This window comes from Hyla sarda, chromosome 10 (assembly GCF_029499605.1).
Source record: "Hyla sarda isolate aHylSar1 chromosome 10, aHylSar1.hap1, whole genome shotgun sequence".
In the NCBI taxonomy this organism is placed as follows: Eukaryota; Metazoa; Chordata; class Amphibia; order Anura; family Hylidae; genus Hyla; species Hyla sarda.
The window spans coordinates 39,869,772-39,891,782 of NC_079198.1; the positions used below are offsets into that span (position 1 = coordinate 39,869,772).

At 40.1% G+C, this 22,011-nt stretch overlaps 1 protein-coding gene across 1 annotated transcript in view; it reads left to right on the plus strand.

Annotated features, from left to right (window-relative positions):
• Nucleotides 1-18,721, plus strand: part of NECTIN1 (nectin cell adhesion molecule 1) — a 147,121-nt gene extending 128,400 nt beyond the window's left edge. The window contains exons 5-6 of the mRNA XM_056544767.1: nucleotides 4,679-4,830; nucleotides 14,613-18,721. Of these exons, the coding sequence (XP_056400742.1) occupies nucleotides 4,679-4,830; nucleotides 14,613-15,139 (679 nt within the window). The 3' untranslated portion in view covers nucleotides 15,140-18,721. The remainder of the gene's footprint in view (nucleotides 1-4,678; nucleotides 4,831-14,612) is intronic.
• Nucleotides 18,722-22,011: the final 3,290 nt, after the last annotated feature.

Here is a 22,011-nt window from a genome sequence, read left to right on the forward strand (position 1 = left end):
AAAGGAAACAGGTTTCTGACTATAGCGAAAGACAATTATCTGTCCCAAATGGTGCAGGGCCCGACCAGAGGGGGCACCCTACTAGACTTAATATTAACCAACAGACCTGACAAGTAACTAATGTGCAGGTAGAAGGTCACCTAGGAAATAGTGATCATAATATAATACATTATAACTTGTTCTTCAATAAGGAAATCTCGTGAAGGGCCACAAAAACAATGAACTACAGGAAGGCAAAGTTTGATCAACTCAGAGAAGCCCTTAACAATATAAAATGGGATAATGTCCTCAAAAACAAGAATGCTGACACAAATTGGAAGACTTTTCACCCCTTAGGGACGGAGGGCTTTTCCACTTTCCTTACATTCCTTTTTTCCTCCTTACCTTTAAAAAATTCATAACCCTTTTAATTTTGCACCTAAAAAGCCATATGATGGCTTATTTTTTGTGCTACCAATTCTACTTCGTAATGACTTCAGTAATTTTACCCAAAACTCTACAGTGAAAGGGGGAAAAAATCATTGTGCGACAAAATGGAAGAAAAACACAATTTTGTAACTTTTGGGGTCTTCCGTTTCTACACAGTACATTTTTTGGTAAAAATGATACCTTATCTTTATTCTGTAGGTCTATATGATTAAAATGATTCCCTACTTATATAGGTTTGATTTTGTCGTACTTCTGGAAAAAAATCATAACTACATGCAGGAAAATTTATATGTATAAAATTGTCATCTTCTGACCCCCATAACTTTTAAATTTTTCCACGTACGGGGTGGTATGAGGGCTCATCTGAAGTTTTTAGCGGTACCATTTTTGTATTGATCGGACTTTTTGATCGCTTTTTATTCATTTTTTCATGATATAAAAAGTGACCAAAAATACACTATTTTGGACTTTGGATTTTTTTTGCACATACACCATTGAGCATGCGGTTTAATTAAAGATATATTTTTAAAACTTGGACATTTCTGCAAGCGGCAATATCACATATGTTTATTTTTATTTACACAGTTTTTTTAACTGGGAAAAGGGGGGTGGATCAAACTTTTATTAGGGAAGGGGTTAATTGATCTTTATTAACTTTTTTTTCACTTTTTTTTTTGCAATGTTATAGCTCCCATAGGGACCTATAACACTGCACACACTGATCTTTACATTGATCAATGATTCTGCCGCTTGACTGCTCCTGCCTGGATCTCAGGCACTGAGCAGTCATTCGGTGATCGGACACCAGGAGGCAGGTAAGGGGACCCTCCTGCTGTCCTACAGCTGGTCGATATGCTGGCATTTTGCCGCGGCAGTCCCGAGCAGCCCCCTGAGTTAACTGGCATAAGTTTACTTTCACTTTAGACGTGGCATTCAACTTTGAACGCTGCATCTAAAGGGTTAATAGCTCACAGCACCGTGATCAGTGCCGCGTGCTGTTAGCCATGGGTCCCATCCGTTGTTAGAGGCCGGGCCTGACCCGCTATGATGCTGGTCCACGGTGTGGCCTCGAGTTATAGAAAGGGAGTGGGCGAAGGCCGTACAGGTACGCCCTCCGTCCCCAGCAGGTTAAGAATATTTTAAATTCTCACTGTAAGATGTATATACCTTATGGGAATAAAAGGGTCAGGAATAAAAAAAAAAAGCAATATCGATGAAAAAAAATGTTAAGGGGGCAATAAATGACAAAAATAAAGCATTTAAACTACTAAAACAGGACAGCAGTGAAGAATCATTAAAAAGCTATAGAGAAAATTTTTAAATATGCAAAAAAAAAACGATAAAAGCGGCAAAAATAGAGACAAAAAGACTCATTGCCAAAGAGAGTAAAACTAACCCCAAAATGTTCTTTAACTATATAAATAGCAAAATGGTCAAAAATGAAAGTGTAGGCCCTTTAAAAATGATGAGGAAGAAATTATAGACGAGGATTAGGAAAAAGCAAATATATTAAACAAATTATTTTCCACTGTATTCACCGAGAAATTAAATGTTAGGTGAAACACAGCAAGATAAGGTAAACTCCCCAGTACAGGTCACCTGTCTAACCCAGGAAGAAGTACAGTGCCGCCGACAAAAAATCAAAATAGACAAATCACCAGGCCCAGATGCATTCACCCCTGTGTTCTACAGGAATTAAGTAATGTAATAGACAGACCACTATTTTTAATATCCAGGGACTCTATAGTGACAGGGACTGTTCCCTAGGACTGACGCATGGCAAATGTGGTGCCAAGATTTAAAAGAGGTCAAAAGGTGACCCCGGGAAATATAGACCTGTTAGTTTAACCTCCATTGTATGTAAATTGTTTGAGGGTTTCTTAAAGGGGTACTCCGCCCCTGGCATCTTATCCCCTATCCAAAGGATAGGGGATAAGCTGTTAGATCGCCGCGGTCCCGCTGCTGGGGATCCCGGGGATTGCCGCTGCGGTACCCCGCCATCATTACTGCACAGAGCGAGTTCGCTCTGTGCGTAATGACGGGCGATACAGGGGTCAGAGCAGCGTGATGTCATGGCTCCGCCCCTCATGACATCACGGCCCGTCCCCTTAATGCAAGTCTATGGCAGGGGGCGTGACGACCGCTACGCCGCCTCCCATAGACTTCTACTGACGGGAGCGGGCCGTGACATCACGAGGGGCGGAGCCTGTATTGCCCCTGTATTGCCCGTCATTACGTGCAGAGCGATCTCGCTCTGCGCAGTAATGATATCGGGTGCTGCAGCAGCGATCCCCGGGGTCCCCAGCAGTGGGACCCCGGCGATCTGACATCTTATCCCCTATCCTTTGGTTAGGGGATAAGATGTCTAGGGGCCGAGTACCCCTTTAAGAGATGTTATTTTGGAGTGATAAAATAAATGTATTTCCATATAAGCATGGCTTTATGAGGGATCGGTCCTGTCAAACTAACCTGATCAGGTTTTATGTGGAGGTGAGCTCCAGACTGGACCAGGGGGAATTGCTGGACGTCGTATATCTGGATTTTTCCAAAGCAGTTGATACGGTGCCAAATAAACGATTGGTGCATAAAAGGAGAAGGATGGGGCTGGGGAAGAATGCAAGTGATAGGAAACAGAGTGTGGTTATAAATGGTACTTATTCTGATTGGGTGACTATTACTAGTGGGGTACCACAGGGGTCAGTCTTGGGTCCTGTTCTATTTAATATATTTATTAATGACCTTGTAGAGGGGTTGAAGAGTAAAGTAGCAATCTTTGCAGATGATACTAAACTCTGTAAAGCGGTAAATACAATAGAGGACTGTGCAATGTTAGAAATGGATCTGGATAGGTTGGAGGCTTTGGCTGGGAAGTGGCAGATGAGGTTTAACACTGATAAATGTAAGGTAATGCACATGGGGAGGAAAAATCCGGCCTGGGATTATGTATTAAATGGGAGAACACTTGGGACGACTGACGTGGAAAAGGACTTGGGAGTCTCAGTTAACAGTAAATTTAGTTGTAGTGACCAGTGTCGGGCAGCGGCTGCCAAGGAAAATAAAATCATGGGGTGCATCAATAGATGTCCACAACAAGGAAATAATTCTACCGCTGTACAAATCACTAGTCAGAACACACATAGAATACTGTGTACAGTACTGGGCACCAGTGTACAAGAAAGATATAGTGGAGCTGGAGAGGGTTCAAAGACGGGCAACCAGAGTAATACAGGGAATGGGAGGACTACAGTACCCAGAATTAGGGTAATTTAGTTTAGAAAAAGAAGGCTTAGGGACAACCCAATAACTATGTATAAATATATCGGTGGACCATAGAGAGATCTCTCCCATGATCTATTTATACCCAGGACTATATCCATAACAAGGCGGAATCCTCTACGTCTTTAGGAAAGAAGGTTTCTACTCCAGCACAGACGGGGGTTCTTTACTGTAAGAGCAGTGAGACTATGGAACTCTCTGCCAGAGGTGGTGGTCATGGGGAACTCTGTAAAAGAGGTCAAAAGGGACCTGGATGCATTTTTGAAGAGTAATAACATTGGTGGTTATGTATACTAGATTTATAGGGACAGAACATTGATCCAGGGATTTATTCTGATGCCATATTTGGAGTGGGGAGGAATTTTTACCTCTACTATGAGGGTTTTTTGCCTTCCTCTGGATCAACTCAGTAGGGACTCATTAGGGATAAAGGTTGAACTTGATGGACTCTGGTCTTTTTTCAACCTTATGAACTATGTTACTATATATAGAGCGCATGCGCCGACTGAGCGCTAATGGGACCAGAGACAGGAGTCACTAGGATGTGGGGACAGAACACAGAACATGTATATGTAAAATGAGCCGCCAGGGCCCAGTGTAATGGGTTTAGTGTGGGTGAACTGGCTGACAGTTTTCCATTAAAGCCAATAGAGGGGGTGGGGGATGGCACACACGCCTGCATTTTTTTTTTTATAGGAATCGCAACTTATTGTACAGGGAGTATATCAAAAAATAAAATTATATCAGTAAATTCTTTGCAGCTTTTCCTCAGTTTTTTCATCCTGGAAATGTATGAATAAATTGTGGGCATTGCCATTCCCCAGAAAAAACCTGGGACAGACGTGTCTTTTTTTAACCGTATTTATGTAGCAAAGAAACAGTCTACTTTATATAATATCTAATTCCAAAATAATGTTGTCAAAGCATTGTTGTGATCTCTCCTTATAATTCTGATGTTTCAATCTTTATCCAGGGCTAATGGGACCCTTCCTGACAGCGCAGACGTGAAAAATAACACAATATTTTTCAAGGGGCCAGTAACTTACAGCATCTCGGGAACATATATTTGTGAGGCCACTAATGCTATTGGAAGCCAAACCGGTCAAGTGGAGGTTAATATTACAGGTAAATGAATGACGAGGATGTTTATAGCAGATTGGCAATAATGGCATCTTACTGTACATTGAGCTAAACTGCACGAAATGACTTATGGTTGCTTGTGACTGCTCCATCTATGTAATTGTGATTCATGTTCTAGTGAGGTGACTGCACCATACACTTACCTTACTGTAGCACATAAAATCTGCCTTATTATTGAATAACATAAACAATGTATACAGAATGAAATACTGACTGAAGCTCTGTTAGATGTTTCATCACCAAAGGCAAAATAGGCATATTCATCTAAGAATAACATCACGGTCACAACATACTTAGAGAGATTGCATTATAATGAATGTAAGAACTGGAAAAAAAATCATAATGATGGTGTGTCTATTCATAAAAATGTTAGCGGAATATTATTTTCCTGCTTGCGATGTCAGGAATCCTGGGAAAGCAGACTTATAATATCTGCCGTATCCGTAGGAGGTCTTAATGGATGCGCACTCCTGAGATGATTCTTTTATGTAAATTAGGTTTCTAAACATTGTTGTCTACACTGACTTAAAGGCATGCAAATAAAAAGTGTTTTGCAATTCCTTTAAAGTGAATATGCATCATCTGTAAATGACCTATTTCTTATATTAGATATTTCTGTTAAACATATCTTTAAGAATTGTTGTTGATTTTTTTCTCTTTTTCTTTCCATATCATTTTTTATATTTAAAAAAAAAAACTTAAAATCTTCTAGTTTTTATTGTAACCACTGAGCCTCCTAATAAACTGGAACTTCCTGTTCTGTAGAAATCATTTCTCTGTGATCATCTCATTATCATCACAGACAGGATCAGGATTATATATATATATATATATATATATATATATATATATATATATATATATATATATATACTGTATAGTGGTGTGATGAGCTCCTTTGCATATGTACCCTGCTCTGTACTGACAAGGGGCCAGCAACCCAAAATAGCTGTCTGCAGATGGGTCTTCTTCCCTTCTGGGGACAATTCTGGCGTGGCCTAAATCCCAATCAGTTTCTGTGACTTCATAACTGGAGCCAGAGCTGATCTTAGGGCATGCTACCTTATATGATGGTGTGATGAGCTGCTTTGCATATTCCTTATATGTGTATATATATATAGCAAAACAAACTTTCAAGGCCGCACAACCGAGCAATAGTATTCCAATAGACGGGTGCACGCAGACCAGTAACCGGTCCCAGTCGCAGACCAAAAGTAGATACAGCAAACAAAGATGTCCAGCGGCACACCAGGATTAAGTTCAATATTGCTCTTTATTTAGCCCATGTGCATGGTGGATGCAACGTTTCGATGGCCTCTCGCCATCTTTCGCTTGAGATATGGAGTTTCATATTTTCCTATTAAAGGGGTACTCTGCCCCTAGACATCTTATCCCCTATCCAAAGGATAGGGGATAAGATGTCAGATTGCTGCGGTGCCGCTGCGATCCCAGCTGCGGCCCTGCGCTATCATTACAGCACAGAGCAAGTTCACTCTGTGCTGTAATGATAGCGCAGTGCCGCAGCGGGGATCCCGGGGGTCCCCAGCAGAGGGACCGTGGCTATCTGACATCTTATCCCCTATCCTTTGGATAGGGGATAAGATGTCTAGGGGTGGAGTACCCCTTTAACTCCCAGGAATCATATGGACACCTGTTTTTTTTGTCCCAAAAAAGCCATACAGCAAATAAGGTGTTTGTGTTTTTGGACAAAATTAGCATGTCTGTTTCAAGCCTAATAGCAGCTGAAGCCTAATGGCCGCCCCTATAACATACACGAAAACAAATAAATAAAAAAAAAAACAGAATGAAGACATCTACAATTAGATAATAAGAAAAGATTTGAATGCAAAAAATTTTTTAGTAACTGGATTTATCAGTAAAGAAAAGGTATAAGATATACATTCCCTCTAATCCCTCTAAGGCAAACATTGCCCTGACAGTGGAGTGCCAGCATAACATGCTGGCGGTAGGATCAATTGGAAAAGGACCGTCTCATAGACGGCAATGCATTTCCATGCAGAGTCTGCAGAAAGAGTCAGCATGTCTATTCTTTCTGCAGACACCGGAATTTGAATTTCTGCACCAGATGTTTCCGGTGTGGAAATTTTGCTATGTGAACAGTGCAGCAGAATCCCATTGAAATCAATGGGACTCAGCCTCTGCAGAATCTCCATACGAAATTCCAATGCGGAATCTGCACAGAATTTAATTGTGTAAACATAGCAAAGTGTCCCTGGGAACATGGAATGAAAAATCTTGGTGTTTTCTATGTTATGACAGGGAACTGATTCCTTTCTCAGGCATTATTTAACATCATTCACAGTAACACACAATCTGTTATCAAACCCCCAGGAGCACCTTGATTGACACTTAATAGGAAGAGGTGGTCATTTAGCTCATGCACATTGACATTTTATGGCTTTGTTTTAAATGACGCTATATTTGGGTAAAAATGACATGTTTTCCTTATTCTTGATTTAATACGATACCCATGGCTAGATACTTTTATATTTTTGTACCGCTTAAAAAAAATCTAAAACTTTTTGTACAAAATCAGTAATCTAAAATCGCCCTATTTTGACCACCTATAACTTTTTCATTTTTCCATTTATAGGGCGGTATGAGGGCTCATTTATTGTGCCATCATCCGCCCTTTTTATTGATACTACATTTGCATATATAAAACTTTTGTTACTTTTTTTATAAAAAACAATTTATATAAAAGGTGAAAAAAAAGCTGCATTTTTTGACTTTTTTATTGTTTACGTTTGCGCCATTCACCGTACAGGATAGTTAAAATTATATTTTCATAGTTTGGACATTTACACACCAAATATGTTTATTTAAAAAATGTATGCTTTTTGGGGGTAAAATGGGAAAAATGGACAATTTTAATTTTTAGTGGGAGAGGGGATTTTTCACTTTTATTTTACTTTTTATTTTTACATTTTTTAACTTTTTTTTAACACTTTTTATGTCCCCATAGGATACTATCAATAACAATCCTTTGATTGCTAATACTGTTCAGGGCTATGTATAGGACATCAGTATTATCGGGGATCTTCTGCTCTGGTCTGCTTGATCTCAGACCAGAGCAGAAGACCCTGGGAGATGGCCAGAGCCAGGTGAGGGGACCTCTGGCCGCCATGCTGGATGATCGGATCACCGCGGCAGCGCTGTGGGCAATCTGATCATCCATACAAAGTACCGCACTGCCGCAGATGCCATGAGCTGTATTGATCACGGCATCTGAGGGGTTAATGGCGGACATCCGCATGATCGCGGATGTTGGCCATTTCCAGAGGGTCCCCGGCTGCTGCTAGCAGCCGGAACCTGCCGTGTATGACGCGAGCACTGTTCCGATGCTCACGGTCATACACAGGATGGAAATGTACGTCCTGGTGCGCGAAGTCCCGCCAAACCAGAACGTACATTTACGTCCATGGTCGTTAAGGGGTTAAAATTACAGTTACATGCAGATACTACAAAAGTAATAACAAGTCCCAGCAGTGTTTGCCAGTGACTGCCTTGATACTCTCAGATGCTGATACATTAGACTTTCTATTTTGTAGAAATTGTCTGCATGCTAGAATTTGGTACTTGTAAGCAATACCACAGCACAGTTTTTGCATTGGCAACTAATGTGCTGCCTGCCTACATATCACTCCACACCTACAAGGCTGCTGAATCGAACAATAGAAAAGGCTTACTGTATTCTTCCAGGGTGGGAACAAAAGTCTATCCATGAAACTAAAGAGGATTGCAGGTACACAGAATAGTTCTCTACCCAGCGGAAATATCTGCAGGCCTGCACATGTCTCCAACAAAGCTCTCATAGAAACTGCAGGGAAAAGTGCACTGCCAATGGCTGAACCAACACCTTGTAGGGAATGTTCTGCCATTTCCCCTTTTAACATTCTTCTCCAGTACATTCCTCACACATCACAATACTGCACGAATGAAAAAAAAAAAAAAAACTGTATGTCAGTCAATGGAAAAGCCTAACTTTATGCTACTATATATCTTTATTTAGAAGGTGACCAGTCACAAGTTTATATGAGCTCCAGCCTGTTCAGAGCCACATTTATAATACATTGAAATGACTACTGTCACTTTAAAAATAACTTTTAAACTGTCATAGAGACATATCAAAAGTTATGATTTGGTCTGGGTCTCCCAGCATTCAGACCCCGACCGATCGCTAGAACGGGCCTGGAGAAGTGTGCACTAAGTGTGTTCTTTCCTGGTTCTGTGCCACTTGAAAGAGACTATTCAATTGCCGTCGGGCACATGCTTCTCTCAGTGGCGTCTCCAGCATTCATATTTAGGGGGGCCACATGGGGGGCCAGTGACAAAAGTGGGGGGGCAATTTTAATACGTGTGTGCGTGTATATATATATATATATATATATATATATATATACACACACACAATGATTTTTTTTCCGTTTTTGCCATAGATTTTTGGGTAAATGACTGATGTCATTATAAAGTAGAATTGGTGGCGCAAAAAATAAGCCATCATATGGATTTTTAGGTGCAAAAAATTGAAAGGGTTATGATTTTTAAAAGGTGAGGAGGAAAAAACAAAAGGGAAAAAACGCTCGGTCCTTAAGGCGTTAAAACTTTTGGACACTACCATCAACTTTGATAGCGGCATCTAAAGGGTTAATGTCGGACATCAGCCTGATTGGTGATGTCTGGCATTAGCTGAGGGTTCTGGCTAATGATTTATACAACACAGTGGGAGCAGGCACTGTGCGTACACATACGCCTTGTGTCCTTAGGGGTAATTTACACGGATGGATCCCCAGCATATTTTACGCTGCGGATCCCCCGACAATGGACCCTACAGTGCTGCCTCCATATGTGCTGCTCATAACGGCAATCCGCCACTACCAGCAGACACACTGTGAAGTGCGAGTCGCAGTGTATCCGCACATCCTGCACATCGCGGCCGCTCCCCCGGCTCCCTGAGCTACACAGAGAGAGGCCGCTGCAGGGTAAGGCTGGGTTCACACTACGTTTTGTCCCATACGGGAGCGCATACGGCAGGAGGGAGCTAAAAGCTCGCGCTCCCGTATGTGACCGTATGCGCTCCCGTATGTCATTCATTTCATTGAGCCGACCGGAGTGAAACGTTCGGTCCGGTCGGCTCATTTTTGCGCTGTATGCGCTTTTACAACCGGACCTAAAACCGTGGTTGACCGGAGTGAAACGTTCGGTCCGGTCGGCTCATTGAAATGAATGACATACGGGAGCGCATACGGTCACATACGGGAGCGCGAGCTTTTAGCTCCCTCCTGCCGTATGCGCTCCCGTATGGGACAAAACGTAGTGTGAACCCACCCTAACTCGCACATCGCAGTGTGTCTGCTGGTAGCGGCTTATTGCCGCTATTAGCAGGCACAAAGAGGGTAGCACTTTAGGGGCCTTTGTCAGCGGATACGCAGCCGCGGATCCGCTGACAAATACGCCCGTGTGAACGCACCCTAAAATACACTGTGGATCCACCCCTGAATGAGCCCTTAGGGTATGTTCACACATACAGGATCTGCTGTATATTTTCTGCAGCTGATTTTGCTACCTATTGAAGCTAATGGGTTGCAAAATCAGCTGCACAAAATATGCAGCAAAAATATGCAGCAGATCCTGTACATGTGAATGTACCCTTAAGGGGTTAATGATAAACTAGCAGTGTGTTCACATGTTGTCCTTCCAGAGGGGTCACTTTCCCTCCTCCAGTGTCCACAGGTCACCAACAGGTCACATTACCAGAACAATTTATGGAAAAATCGCGGCAAAAATTGCGCTGTTTTACCGCGATTTACGAAAAATCGCGGTAAAAGCGCGCAATATTTTCCGCGATTTTCCCCAAAAATTGTTGTGATAATGTGGCCTGTTGGTGACCTGTGGACACTGGAGGAGGGAAAGTGACCCCCCTGAACTGCTACTATACACATTACTCAGCCCCAGGATATACTGCTGATCAGGGGGAGAGAGGCAGCAAACAGGGACATCACTCACCTCACATGAAGCGGCCGCTCTGCTGTGTGACCTGTCAGCTCTCGGCCCGTCCTCTCCTGTGCTGGGGGCGGAGCCATCAATGTATCGGGACATCCCTATTTATTTTAAATTGGGGGGGCCAAAGGGGGGGGCACGGCCTGATCTTTTTTTTAATATCAGGTACACTTTAAATGTTTAAAGGGGTACTCCACTGGAAAAAAAATTCTTCAATCAAGTGGTGTCAGAAAGTTAAACAGATTTGTAAATTACTTCTATTAAAAAATCTTAATCCTTCCAGTACTTATCAGCTGCCATATGATTCCCAGGAAGTTGTTTTCTTTTTGAATTTCCTTTCTGCCTGACCACAGTGCTCTCTGCTGACACCCCTGTCCATTTTAGGAACTGTCCAGAGTAGGAGCAAATCCCCATAGAAAACCTCTCCTGCTCTGGACAGTTCCTGACATGGACAGAAGTGTCAGCAGAGAGCACTGTGGTCAGGCAGAAAGGAAATTCAAAAAGAGAACAACTTCCTGTGGATCATACGGCAGCTGATAACTACTGGAAGGATTAAGATTTTTTAATAGAAGTAATTTACAAATCTGTTTATTTTTCTGGCACCAGTTGATTTAAAAAAAAATGTTTTCCAGGGGAGTACCCCTTTAAGCATGTCTGATCTGCAAGGAGAATTTTAATAAAGAAGACAGTACAGAACAGCTTGCTGTATAGTTTTTTGGAAAAAGATTTAATACAAATGTATTTTATTCAATTAAACCCCTGCTCTTTCTATGAATAGGAGTGCAGCAGGTGGTCCTAAATAGTGAACAGAGAAATTAGCCACTAAATAGGAACACCCACTGGACCCCTCTTCATAGAATGAGCAGGGATGTAAAGAAATACTAATTATACTAAATCTTTCTCAGAAATCTATGTATCAATCTGTTCAGCTTGTCATGCTCTATACCAGTGGTCTTCAACCTGCGGACCTCAACCTGGAGGTCCGCAGGTTGAAGACCACTGCTCTATTCCATACTCCCCACAGTTAGACTTCATGTACAACACGACAGGTTCCCTTTAAAAAACTCAAATATGCTGTTTAGAAAGATATTCTAGTATAGTATATACTACTTGGGTTCAGATCACATCCTTATATATTGTATTATTAATGAGAAACACAAAGCAAAAGAAAGCAAAGCACCAAAATATTCTCTCCCATTGACCAACACCCCCAGAAGTGTGCAAGAGGAAAAGTTTGCATAAATGTCAAGACACCTGCTGATATACAGCGCTATGGCTTTGAACTGATGTTTATATATACAGTATATATATATATATATATATATATATATATATATATATATATATATATATATATAGTACAGCTTAGATTCACCTTTTTTGAGCATGTACTTGAATATTATGAAACATATGTCAGTTCTGTAATATTTACAATCTACGTATAATAAGAGAGCATATTAACCACAGAAAACTCAGGGCCTTTTCACACAGGATGAGCATTGCACGATGATCTCTTTGAGCAGCCCTCATTTAATTAGCCTTCACATGGGTTCAATCATTGGCAATCTAGACTACACAAATGATCTATTATGAAGCCCATTAATGTCGTCATTGTTGGCCACACATCTTCCATGTACACAGGGTGATGTGCAGCCAAGAACAAGGATTAAAGGGGTACTCCCGTGGAAAACGTTTTTATTTTAAATCAACTGGTGCCAGAAAGTTAAACAGATTTGTAAATTAAAGGGTACCTTTCATCAAAAAAACTTTTGATATATTATAGATTAATGTATGCAGAATAACTTTCCAATAGCATGTTATTAAAAAATATGCTTCTTTCTATTTCATTTTCCACTTTGAAAAAATGACCACTAGGGGACTCCCTACCAGTCCTTTTTTATAGATTTCAGACTCATGCAGGAGACCTAAATCTCAGACTGCATTCGGGACACAGACAAGCGCAACATTGCTCCCTGGCAGTGAGCAGTGGTGAGTTTGTTCTTAAAGAGAAAGAAGCATATTTTTTAATAACATGCTATTGGAAAGTTATTCTGCATACATTAATCTATAATATATCAAAAGTTTTTTTGATGAAAGGTACCCTTTAAGAATAAGGCAAACTCGGCACTGCTAAGTCTGTGCACGGGCAACTGGTTGAGGTACAGGGGTCCACACTTGTCCGCTTCTGCTCCTGTATGTCTTAATAAAGTCAATAAATATTTTCACCTTACCCCGCTGGTGAGTGCCTCCTACATCTTTGCACGTGTATTTCTAATATAATTGTTCCAACATTTTAGATATACTCATAATGTTTCCAAAATGTTGTAGTTGTGTGCAATAAACCACTAGTTCAACGCTGTTAGGTCAGTGTATACATGTCCCTACTTGAAGGGGTAAGCGATCATTAGCGCTATATACTATAACATCGTACAAGTCAAATATATCCGAATAAATCAGAAAACAGGGGTGTAAATAAGCATATGGCTAAATGGGCTAGTCATCATGATTCCGGGCATACAGTTGTATTTCTATAGTCCTTTTCAGTGCCAAGATTTAATGCATTGTGCAAATGAGGCTCAAGTACCCAGGGTGTGTTCCCCAGCACAGCAAAAGCCCAAGTAAGTCCAACCCAAGTTCCCTTTATCTAGTAACAGTTAAATGGGGTAGGAAAATGCAAGTAAGCCATGGGAAAGTGATAGAGAGAAGAGAAGCTGGACTTGCCTGGGCTTTTGTTATTTTGGACTGTGCCCCCTGGGCACTTAAACCTAATTTACATAATAACTAAAATATTTATATCTTGACAGTGGATTATGGATTATGGTGATAATAAAAGTATGCTCGGCATCATGATGATTAGCCCTGTATTGCCATATGTTTATTTATTTAGTAGTATCAGCAACATCCTGTGTCTGTCTTTTCATTATAATCCTCAAGGTTCTATCTGTTTTTATTTATTTATTTCTCTATGTAACCTGCTGCACTCTATATTTCAGGGCGTTATTGATCATATCTTAATAGCCTGTGCATACAAACGTGCCATGGCTGTTATGTTTAGTATATCTGAGGATTGGGTGTAATTGCTATTTATGGAACAGCTTGTTGATCACAAGAGAAAATGTAGCTTTTTATTCTTCTTAATTGGCAATTGAGTCTGTGTATCAGCTTCCACTTTGGTCTCATTATTTATTGATGTGAAGAGTTCACCTATGCCCCACTACTTCCTTCCCTTCCTAAAAGCCTCTATTTTCCCTCTTTTTTCCCTTCCCTACTTCCTCCACCCTAGCAGGGACGCAATGAAGGACATCTGAATATTGTTGTGTGAAGTTTACATTTTGTAGGAAGTTAATTCAAATTATTAGACAATGTTCATCTTAAAAATTTAGATATTTTTTCACTGAATTGTATTTTAAAAATTCTTGAAAACTCTTTCTTTGTATTTTTATTTTCACTGTAAATGATGCCATGAACAATGTTTTAATATAACACATATATTATTACACAACTCTGTGTTTTAGATACATTAATTGAAGCATATTGGACCTTTAAAACTATGATAATCAAGGTTCAGTTGCAGGAAGGGGAAAGGTAAATGTTATGTGCACTGGTATATGTGATCCAATTAACAGTCACATCAGTAACTAAGTGGCAAAAGCCGATACTACTACTTACTATTTGCGTCTCTGCCTATGGGTTGTAGCATGAATCCAAAGCCTGATATTGTCCCTTTCCTTGTCTTTCCTACCCAGAGTTCCCTTTCACCCCGACTCCTACAGGACAGACGTTCAGGAGCGACTCCTCCATGTTCTCAGCAACAATTATTGGAGGGGCTGTAGGCGGAGCAGTTCTAGTACTAGTTGTCTCCATTATCTTGTTTGTGCTGCTTCGAAAAAGACATCACACCTTCAAGGGGGACTACAACACTAAGAAGCACGTGTATGGAAATGGCTACAGCAAGGCTGGCGTCGCACAGCACCCACCAATGGCCCAGAGTTTGCAATACCCTGAGGATTCTGATGATGAAAAGAAACCAGGCCCAGTGGGAAGCATTAGCTATGAAGAGGAGGAAGACGATGATGGTCTCGATGGGCGCAAACTAAGCACAAAGTACGACGATGAATCTAAGCGCCCATATTTCACAGTGGAAGAGGGGGATCGTTGTGGTTATGGTGAGGACAGAACTCTAGGGTTCCAATATGAGCCAGAAGATCTTCCTGATAGTCTTGTGCCCCAAAATGATGGTTCCTTCATCTCAAAGAAGGAGTGGTACGTGTGAGAGTGCTGTACAGAATAAACTGACCTATGTGGCTGGACATATGCACATGCCCTGGCCTTTGCAATGGGGAAATGTCTAAGGCTATCAGGAGCAATGATTAGGTGATCAGAGCATTTGTCTTGTTTCTTGATATATAAATATAAAGTCTTTTTTATGCCTCACATTTGCAGGGTCTTTGTGGCGTGTCAAAAAAAGAATCCCATACCTAACCCTTATACATTCAGTTTCATGTAATGCTCTCATAAGATGACGTAAACTTAACAAACAGGGTCACTGTCTCATCGTGTTTAAGTTCATTGCCATAAGATGACACACACAGCATGCTTTTTCTTTACACAGTAGATGTTGTGCAAATGCACAATTACTTGATATTGCTTCTAAGGAACCATGGCTTAATTCTGTCACTGATGCTGATCAGCATAGCATACTACTGAAAAGGCAAGAGAAGAAGAGTCTTAATATTCAGATCACACAGAAACTACATACGTTCAGTAATACAAAAACCTATCCCTGACAAACAATCCAATGTATATATATCTAAAAATATGCAACCTGCCAGTCAAGGATACATTGCCATCTCATTTATCACGTACTTTGCATCCTGCCATTCCTTGCTGTAAACACTGGAATCTACTGCTGGGTTCTTTGTAGACTTTTTTTTGTTTTGTTTAATAGTTTTTTTTTTCTTTGTCTACTGTTGGGAGATTATTTTTACCTTATTCCAGGTACAGGCTGCTCTGCCACAGATATAATCCTCATTTGCAGGATGATTATACATAAGAAGAAAGAGGGACCTCAAAGTCTTGCGAGAATTCTGTGTATTTTTATTTCTATCTGGACATATCACAGTGAACATTTATGACCAAAATTTCTGTACTGACATGGAATTGTGTTAATGCACCCTTCCTCCAATGCAACTGTGTAATGGAATTAAATGTTAGTGTACATATATGGTGGTACGTTACGAGAGGTAACATTTATGATGTCATGTGAGCAGGGGTCAAGTCCTGGGGAAAAAAAAGTACGGGAACTCACCCAAGATTTCCACTCAACGGCTGGTCTAGCAGAATTCATGCTAATGAGAACAGTGTTCCTGCTGTGGAAAAAGTGCAGGAACTCAGTTCCCAATGCGTTCCTGCAGGACTTGAGCCCTGCATGTGAGTATGGCTCCAACCTCCTGGTATTTTATTTTAATCTACACAACATAAATGCAACACTTTGGTATTGTTTATGATTATCACATTTAATATTGTGGACACCGGTAATTCATAAAGACATTTATTATAGTCTGTGTTGTATTGTTTTTGCTGCAGATCTCCCATGGAAGTGGCAGACTAACTGAAGAACCTTGAGCACTTTGAACAGATTTTTGTTTTTTTTTAATGATTTGTACAAGGTTAGATAAACATAGCCATTTTATAGCTTTCTATAGCCTCGGAGTTGTACAGAGCTGTAATAGGGCTCTCATATAAGCCAATGGGTCTAATTTGGTCTCATAGCCTCCAGTTTAATTCAGAGGAGTATATAGTTTTTTTTTTTCCTTATCAGGTTCCATATGAATTTAACAATACAAAATGTGTGCTTGTGTTGGATAAAATTCGATATTGGGGGAGATAAAATAAAGTGTGTGCGTCATAATTTTGGCGCAGTTTTTATAACAAAATGCACCACTTTTGGAACACATTTTTGTCTTAAAGGCCATGTTCACATGACGGAATTCCTGTGTGGAATTCTTCCGCAGCAGCAAAGTCCCATTGATTTTAATGGGATTTTGCTGCACTGTGCACATGGCAGAATTTTTGCGCCAGATGTTTCTGCCATGGGAATTCTGATTCCAGCGTCTGCAGAAAGACTAGCCATGTCTATTCTTTCTGTGGATTCCACAAGGAAATGCATTGCTGTCTATGAGAATCTGTAGAATGTCTGCACAGAGATTTTCTGTGCAGACATTTAACCATGCGAACATGGCCAAAGGAAGCAAGTTTAAAGGGGAACCCTTAGGGAATTTTATGGTCTCTGTGCATTGCTGTGCATCAGCCCAAAAGGTACGTAGGCAAGATTCTATAGTAAAAATAAAATATTTACCAATATTCTGTCCTCACATTTGACTTGTCTGCCCCACATTAACCACATATAGGCACTATGCCCACTAGCATATGTATATTGCCATTGTGTTTTCATGTTTCTACTTTCATTCTCAAGAGGATGTTCCTTATATTTGGTTTGTTAGTGTCTAAACACTAGAAATGGTAGTTAGTATTAAATGGAGTCATCCATCATTCGCAATAACTATAACTTTATATCAATTATTCAACTATTATATCTGAAAAATGCCATGCATTCATGTTTATTGACCTATACACAGGCTGGTGCTGGGCAAATCGTCAAGTTCTGGACAATAAAAAGGCACTTAGGGCTGACCACAAATTTGTGAAGACCATCCCTAATATAGACACAATTTTTCTGTGACAGATTAGCCAATTTTCTAATATATATTGGACTAAATAATCAAAACCTGTTTACTTCTTAGACAGTGTAAAATTAGACTAGACAGTCAAAGGTTGTGCCGAATTCTTAACAGCCGCTCGGCTGTTTGAAAATCTAGTGCATGTTTAGTTTGTCTAGTATAACTTTGCACTATTAATTGGCTTAGTTTTATGCCCAATATCTGAAACAAAAAGTGTTGCATTTATGCCACACCCAGTTTACAGATGCCACGTCCACTTTCAGTAATCCACACCCCTTTGTTACAAAAGTGTTTAAAATACATAAAAAAATGGAGTGCAAATCATGTATAATCATCCGCCCATGCCCCTTCATCCACTCATACCCATTCCCTTCACCTGCCTGGTTGAACTTGATTGACTTGTGTCTTTTTTCAACCGTAGTAATTATGTAACTATGTAAGACTGGGTTTCCTACCTACTAGGTTTATCTACCACTGAGGTTTTTGAGCCAAAACCAGAAGTTGATCCGGAAGGAATAGATAATAAAAAGGAATGACTTATACTTCCCCTTTCTGCTCTATCCACTCCTGGCTTTGGCTTAAAAACTGCCAGACGGAAACCTAGCCTGAGCCAGTTTTTGATGCAGACAGCTTTGACTATCTCCTCCTTTTGGCTTGTTTACACAATTGTTTTTAATTGCAATTATTAAAGGGGTACTCCGGTGAAAATCTTTTTTCTTTTAAGTCAACTGGTGGCAGAAAGTTAAACATATTTATAAATTACTTCTATTAAAAAATATTAATCCTTCCAGTACTTATTAGCTGCTGAATGCTACAGAGAAAATTCCTTTCTTTTTGGAACACTGATGACATCACGAGCACTGTGCTCTCTGCTGACATCTCTGTCCATTTTAGCAACCACGCATAGCAGATGTATGCTTAGGGCAGCATGGTTGCTCAGTGGTTAGCACTGCTGCCTTGCAGTGCTGGGGACTTGGGTTCAAATCCCACTAAGGACAACAATAAATAAAGCGTTATTATTATTATTATAATAACGTCAGCAGAGAGAACTGTGCTCGTGATGTCATCAGAGAGCATTCCAAAATGAAAAGAATTTCCTCTGTTGTATTCAGCAGCTAATAAGGACAGGAAGGATTAAGATTTTTTTATAGAAGTAATTTACAAATATGTTAAACTTTCTGCCACCAGTTGATTTAAAAGAAAAAATGTTTTCACCGGAGTACCCCTTTAAATAGAATACCAGGAATGGGTTTGAAAAGTGAAGAAGTCTGTCTTTCCTTTACACATGTACTCTATTTATGATCTGTTCCTGGCTTTGTTTTTATTAATTGCAATTAAAAACCTGAAGGTGTGAACACACACTTTGTGTCACTTTTTCAAGATACCTTCTTCTTGTCTGTGGATGAAGAGATTCCTGTTACAGCCAGAATATGACGCCTTGTTCTGATCATGTCCAATGAACAAGTGCTGGCTCATTACAATGGTGAACTTGGATGTACAACTGTAGCCATTTCACTGGCAGCAAGCAGTTGTTTTAAAAAGCATGTGTAAATGGAATACAAAATACATTAGTTAGTATGTATCTTGGATATTCTCTTCATCCCTGATTTTTCCTTATCCATCTCACAGGTAATTTTCTGAAAAACCTGGAGAACCTCTTTACACATACAGTATACACAAACTTTCCCGCTTGCCATATTTTTTATGCTGCATATTTTTCTACCGATTGAAGTCAATGGGTGGCAAAATCAGCTTAATATTTTGCTACCCATTAACTTTAATGGGTGGGAGATTACGCAGTGGCATCAACAGGCTGCAGCGTTTATTTTGGAGGGGAACTATACTCTATACTAGTAAGGAAAGTGAGCACCACAAACATAACAGGTATATTAGAGAAAATTACCTAAACATTTATGCTATTTACTTGATATCACATTTTATGTGACCCCCAAAGCTGGCAAATTTACAATAAATATTTGAGAAAAAAAATCTATATGCATCTGTATGAAACCAGAGGCATATGGGGGTACACAGTGGGTATATGGCTTTGTACATGAGCCTAAAGACTACATATAGTTTGAATAATTTAGATTTAAAAAGTGAGATGTGAAATTAGGGACATTTGTTATGTACTGAAAATGGTATATGCAACATCCCCATTTCTCCTCTTTATATTTAGGCAGGTAGACATGTCGATAACATTTTATATATTTGATGAAAAAACGGTACATGCCTTCAAAAATATACTTTTGACATTTAGACATCTGTTAATTCACTTGATAAATCTCCCTTGTACACTTTGCTAATGCTCATTTGAAAGTAACTTTTACATTTTAATAAATAAACCTATAAAGATTTGGGTAGTATCATGTTGAATAGATACACCAGAGAAGGTTCTCAAAAAGAAGATGCTTTAGTATTAGCTAGTGAAATGGAAATTAATGTAAAGACTTATGATGTACACATCTACACTATAACAGCCAAATCCATTAAAATCCATATTAAACATGTTTATTCAATAGGAGCGATGTAAACAAGTCGATACTAAAAGATTCTAACAAAAGCTCATCTCCTGGCAGAACAAAATGGGTATATTAAAAATGAAACCTGATTCTATTGTACCCCAACAAATGTTTTCAAAGGTTGTTAGGGCCCCCATTAGGAGTCCTACATCCTATTAAGCCAAGGGGTCTGAGCCCCTTCTCCCCGCCTTAACTGAAGATGCGGACAATGTAAAAATTAAGTTGTTACCTGTACAGAGCTACCTCTAATTGGTGGCCCTTGAAAGATAGCTTTCTTTCTTCTGGACCAGACCAGAGCTCAAATTAATATAGACCCCAGACCTCGAAGCTAATTCAGTCTCCCAACTAGACCCTAAAAATGTAATATAGCAACTAAACCTCTGAATGTATGAGACCCTAAAACAAATTCAAACCCCTGGACAAAGTCTCCCTCTCTTCCCCCATACTGTAACCTTGTTACCTGCATAGTCCTGAGGCCAGATGTCATATGAATTTAGACTCCAGACCAGACTTCAAAGCAAATTCAGACTTTAAACCAGAATCTAAAATTAATTTAGACTTTCATCCAGACCTCTAAAATGTTTTCTGACCCTAGTTGAGATCCCAAAGTTAATTCTTTAAAATTAATACAGACCTTTAATCAGACCCCTAAATGAATTCAAAGTCCTGGCCAGATCCAAAAAAACACAAATTCAGACCCCTAATTACTTACTGCTTTCACATATTGACTTAAGGGGGTACTCTGCCCCTAGACATATTATCCCTTTTCCAAAGTATAGGGGATAAGATGTATGATGGCGTGGGGTCCTGCCACTGGGACCCTCCATGAGCATTTATGTTCAGAATGCTGGCTGTGCTATGCGTCAGGTGGCCATGGTCATCACGCCCACTCCATTAATGTCTGTGGGAGATATATGCAGGGGTGTGACGGCTGTGGTTGTTCATAATCCGGCACAGAGTTTGCACAATGCATGCGGATTACTGTGGTGCCATGACAGAGATCCTTTGGATAGGGGATAAGATGTCTAGAGGCGGAGTACCCCTTTAAGCACCTGGTGCTGGGACCCTGTTCACCTCCACAGAAGCACTCTCTCCTCAACCGCAGCCTCCAGAAGCCAAACCTCTTCAAGCTGGATGTCTTGACAGCTAATTATTATTTTTTTCCCCCAGGGGTCTGGAAGTATTATGGGCATACTTTAAGATTAACCATTATTCAGCACAGCAGAGAAGACCTGCCTGATGAACATTTGGCATTACAATGTCCAGCATCAGAACGCTGTGTGCATTGATGAGCAAGGCCCCAATATTAGTGTTGGAGAAAGGAATGAGCCCAGTTACTTTGTTTCTTTTTCCAAAGTACTTCAAGGGCACTGCTCCAAATTTCGAAAGTTACTAAGTAGCGAGTGGTAGTGCAGGTACAGAGGATTGGACATGTTAAAATCCAACATGTCTTATCCATCTGCCTCCAACATCTGCTGTTGGGGGAGAGTCTGTACACTCCCATACACATTAGGATAGTCACTTGGTCTGAACTATAAGATGAGGATTGAGAATGTTAAATTGTGGCCTACAAGAAGGTCATTTAGGCCCCTTCAGAGATAGAGCAGTCTAATATTAATGGCTTTTCCTGAGGAAAGGGCATCAGTTTTAAAAGGCTGAATAACTAATTTAAGATTATGAAGCCAATTCCCCAAAAGGACAACAGGGAGCAGTAACCCACAAAAACTAAAAATCTTTTTTCCTTACGTAAAGCTTTTTTCCTTTACACATAATATACTGTAAGCCTCAGCTCACATATAGGCCAACATTTATGAAAAGCATTTAGTTGTATTGGAAAGTGCATTGGAAATTGCCCACAATTTACCAAATGTTTTCAGTTTTTC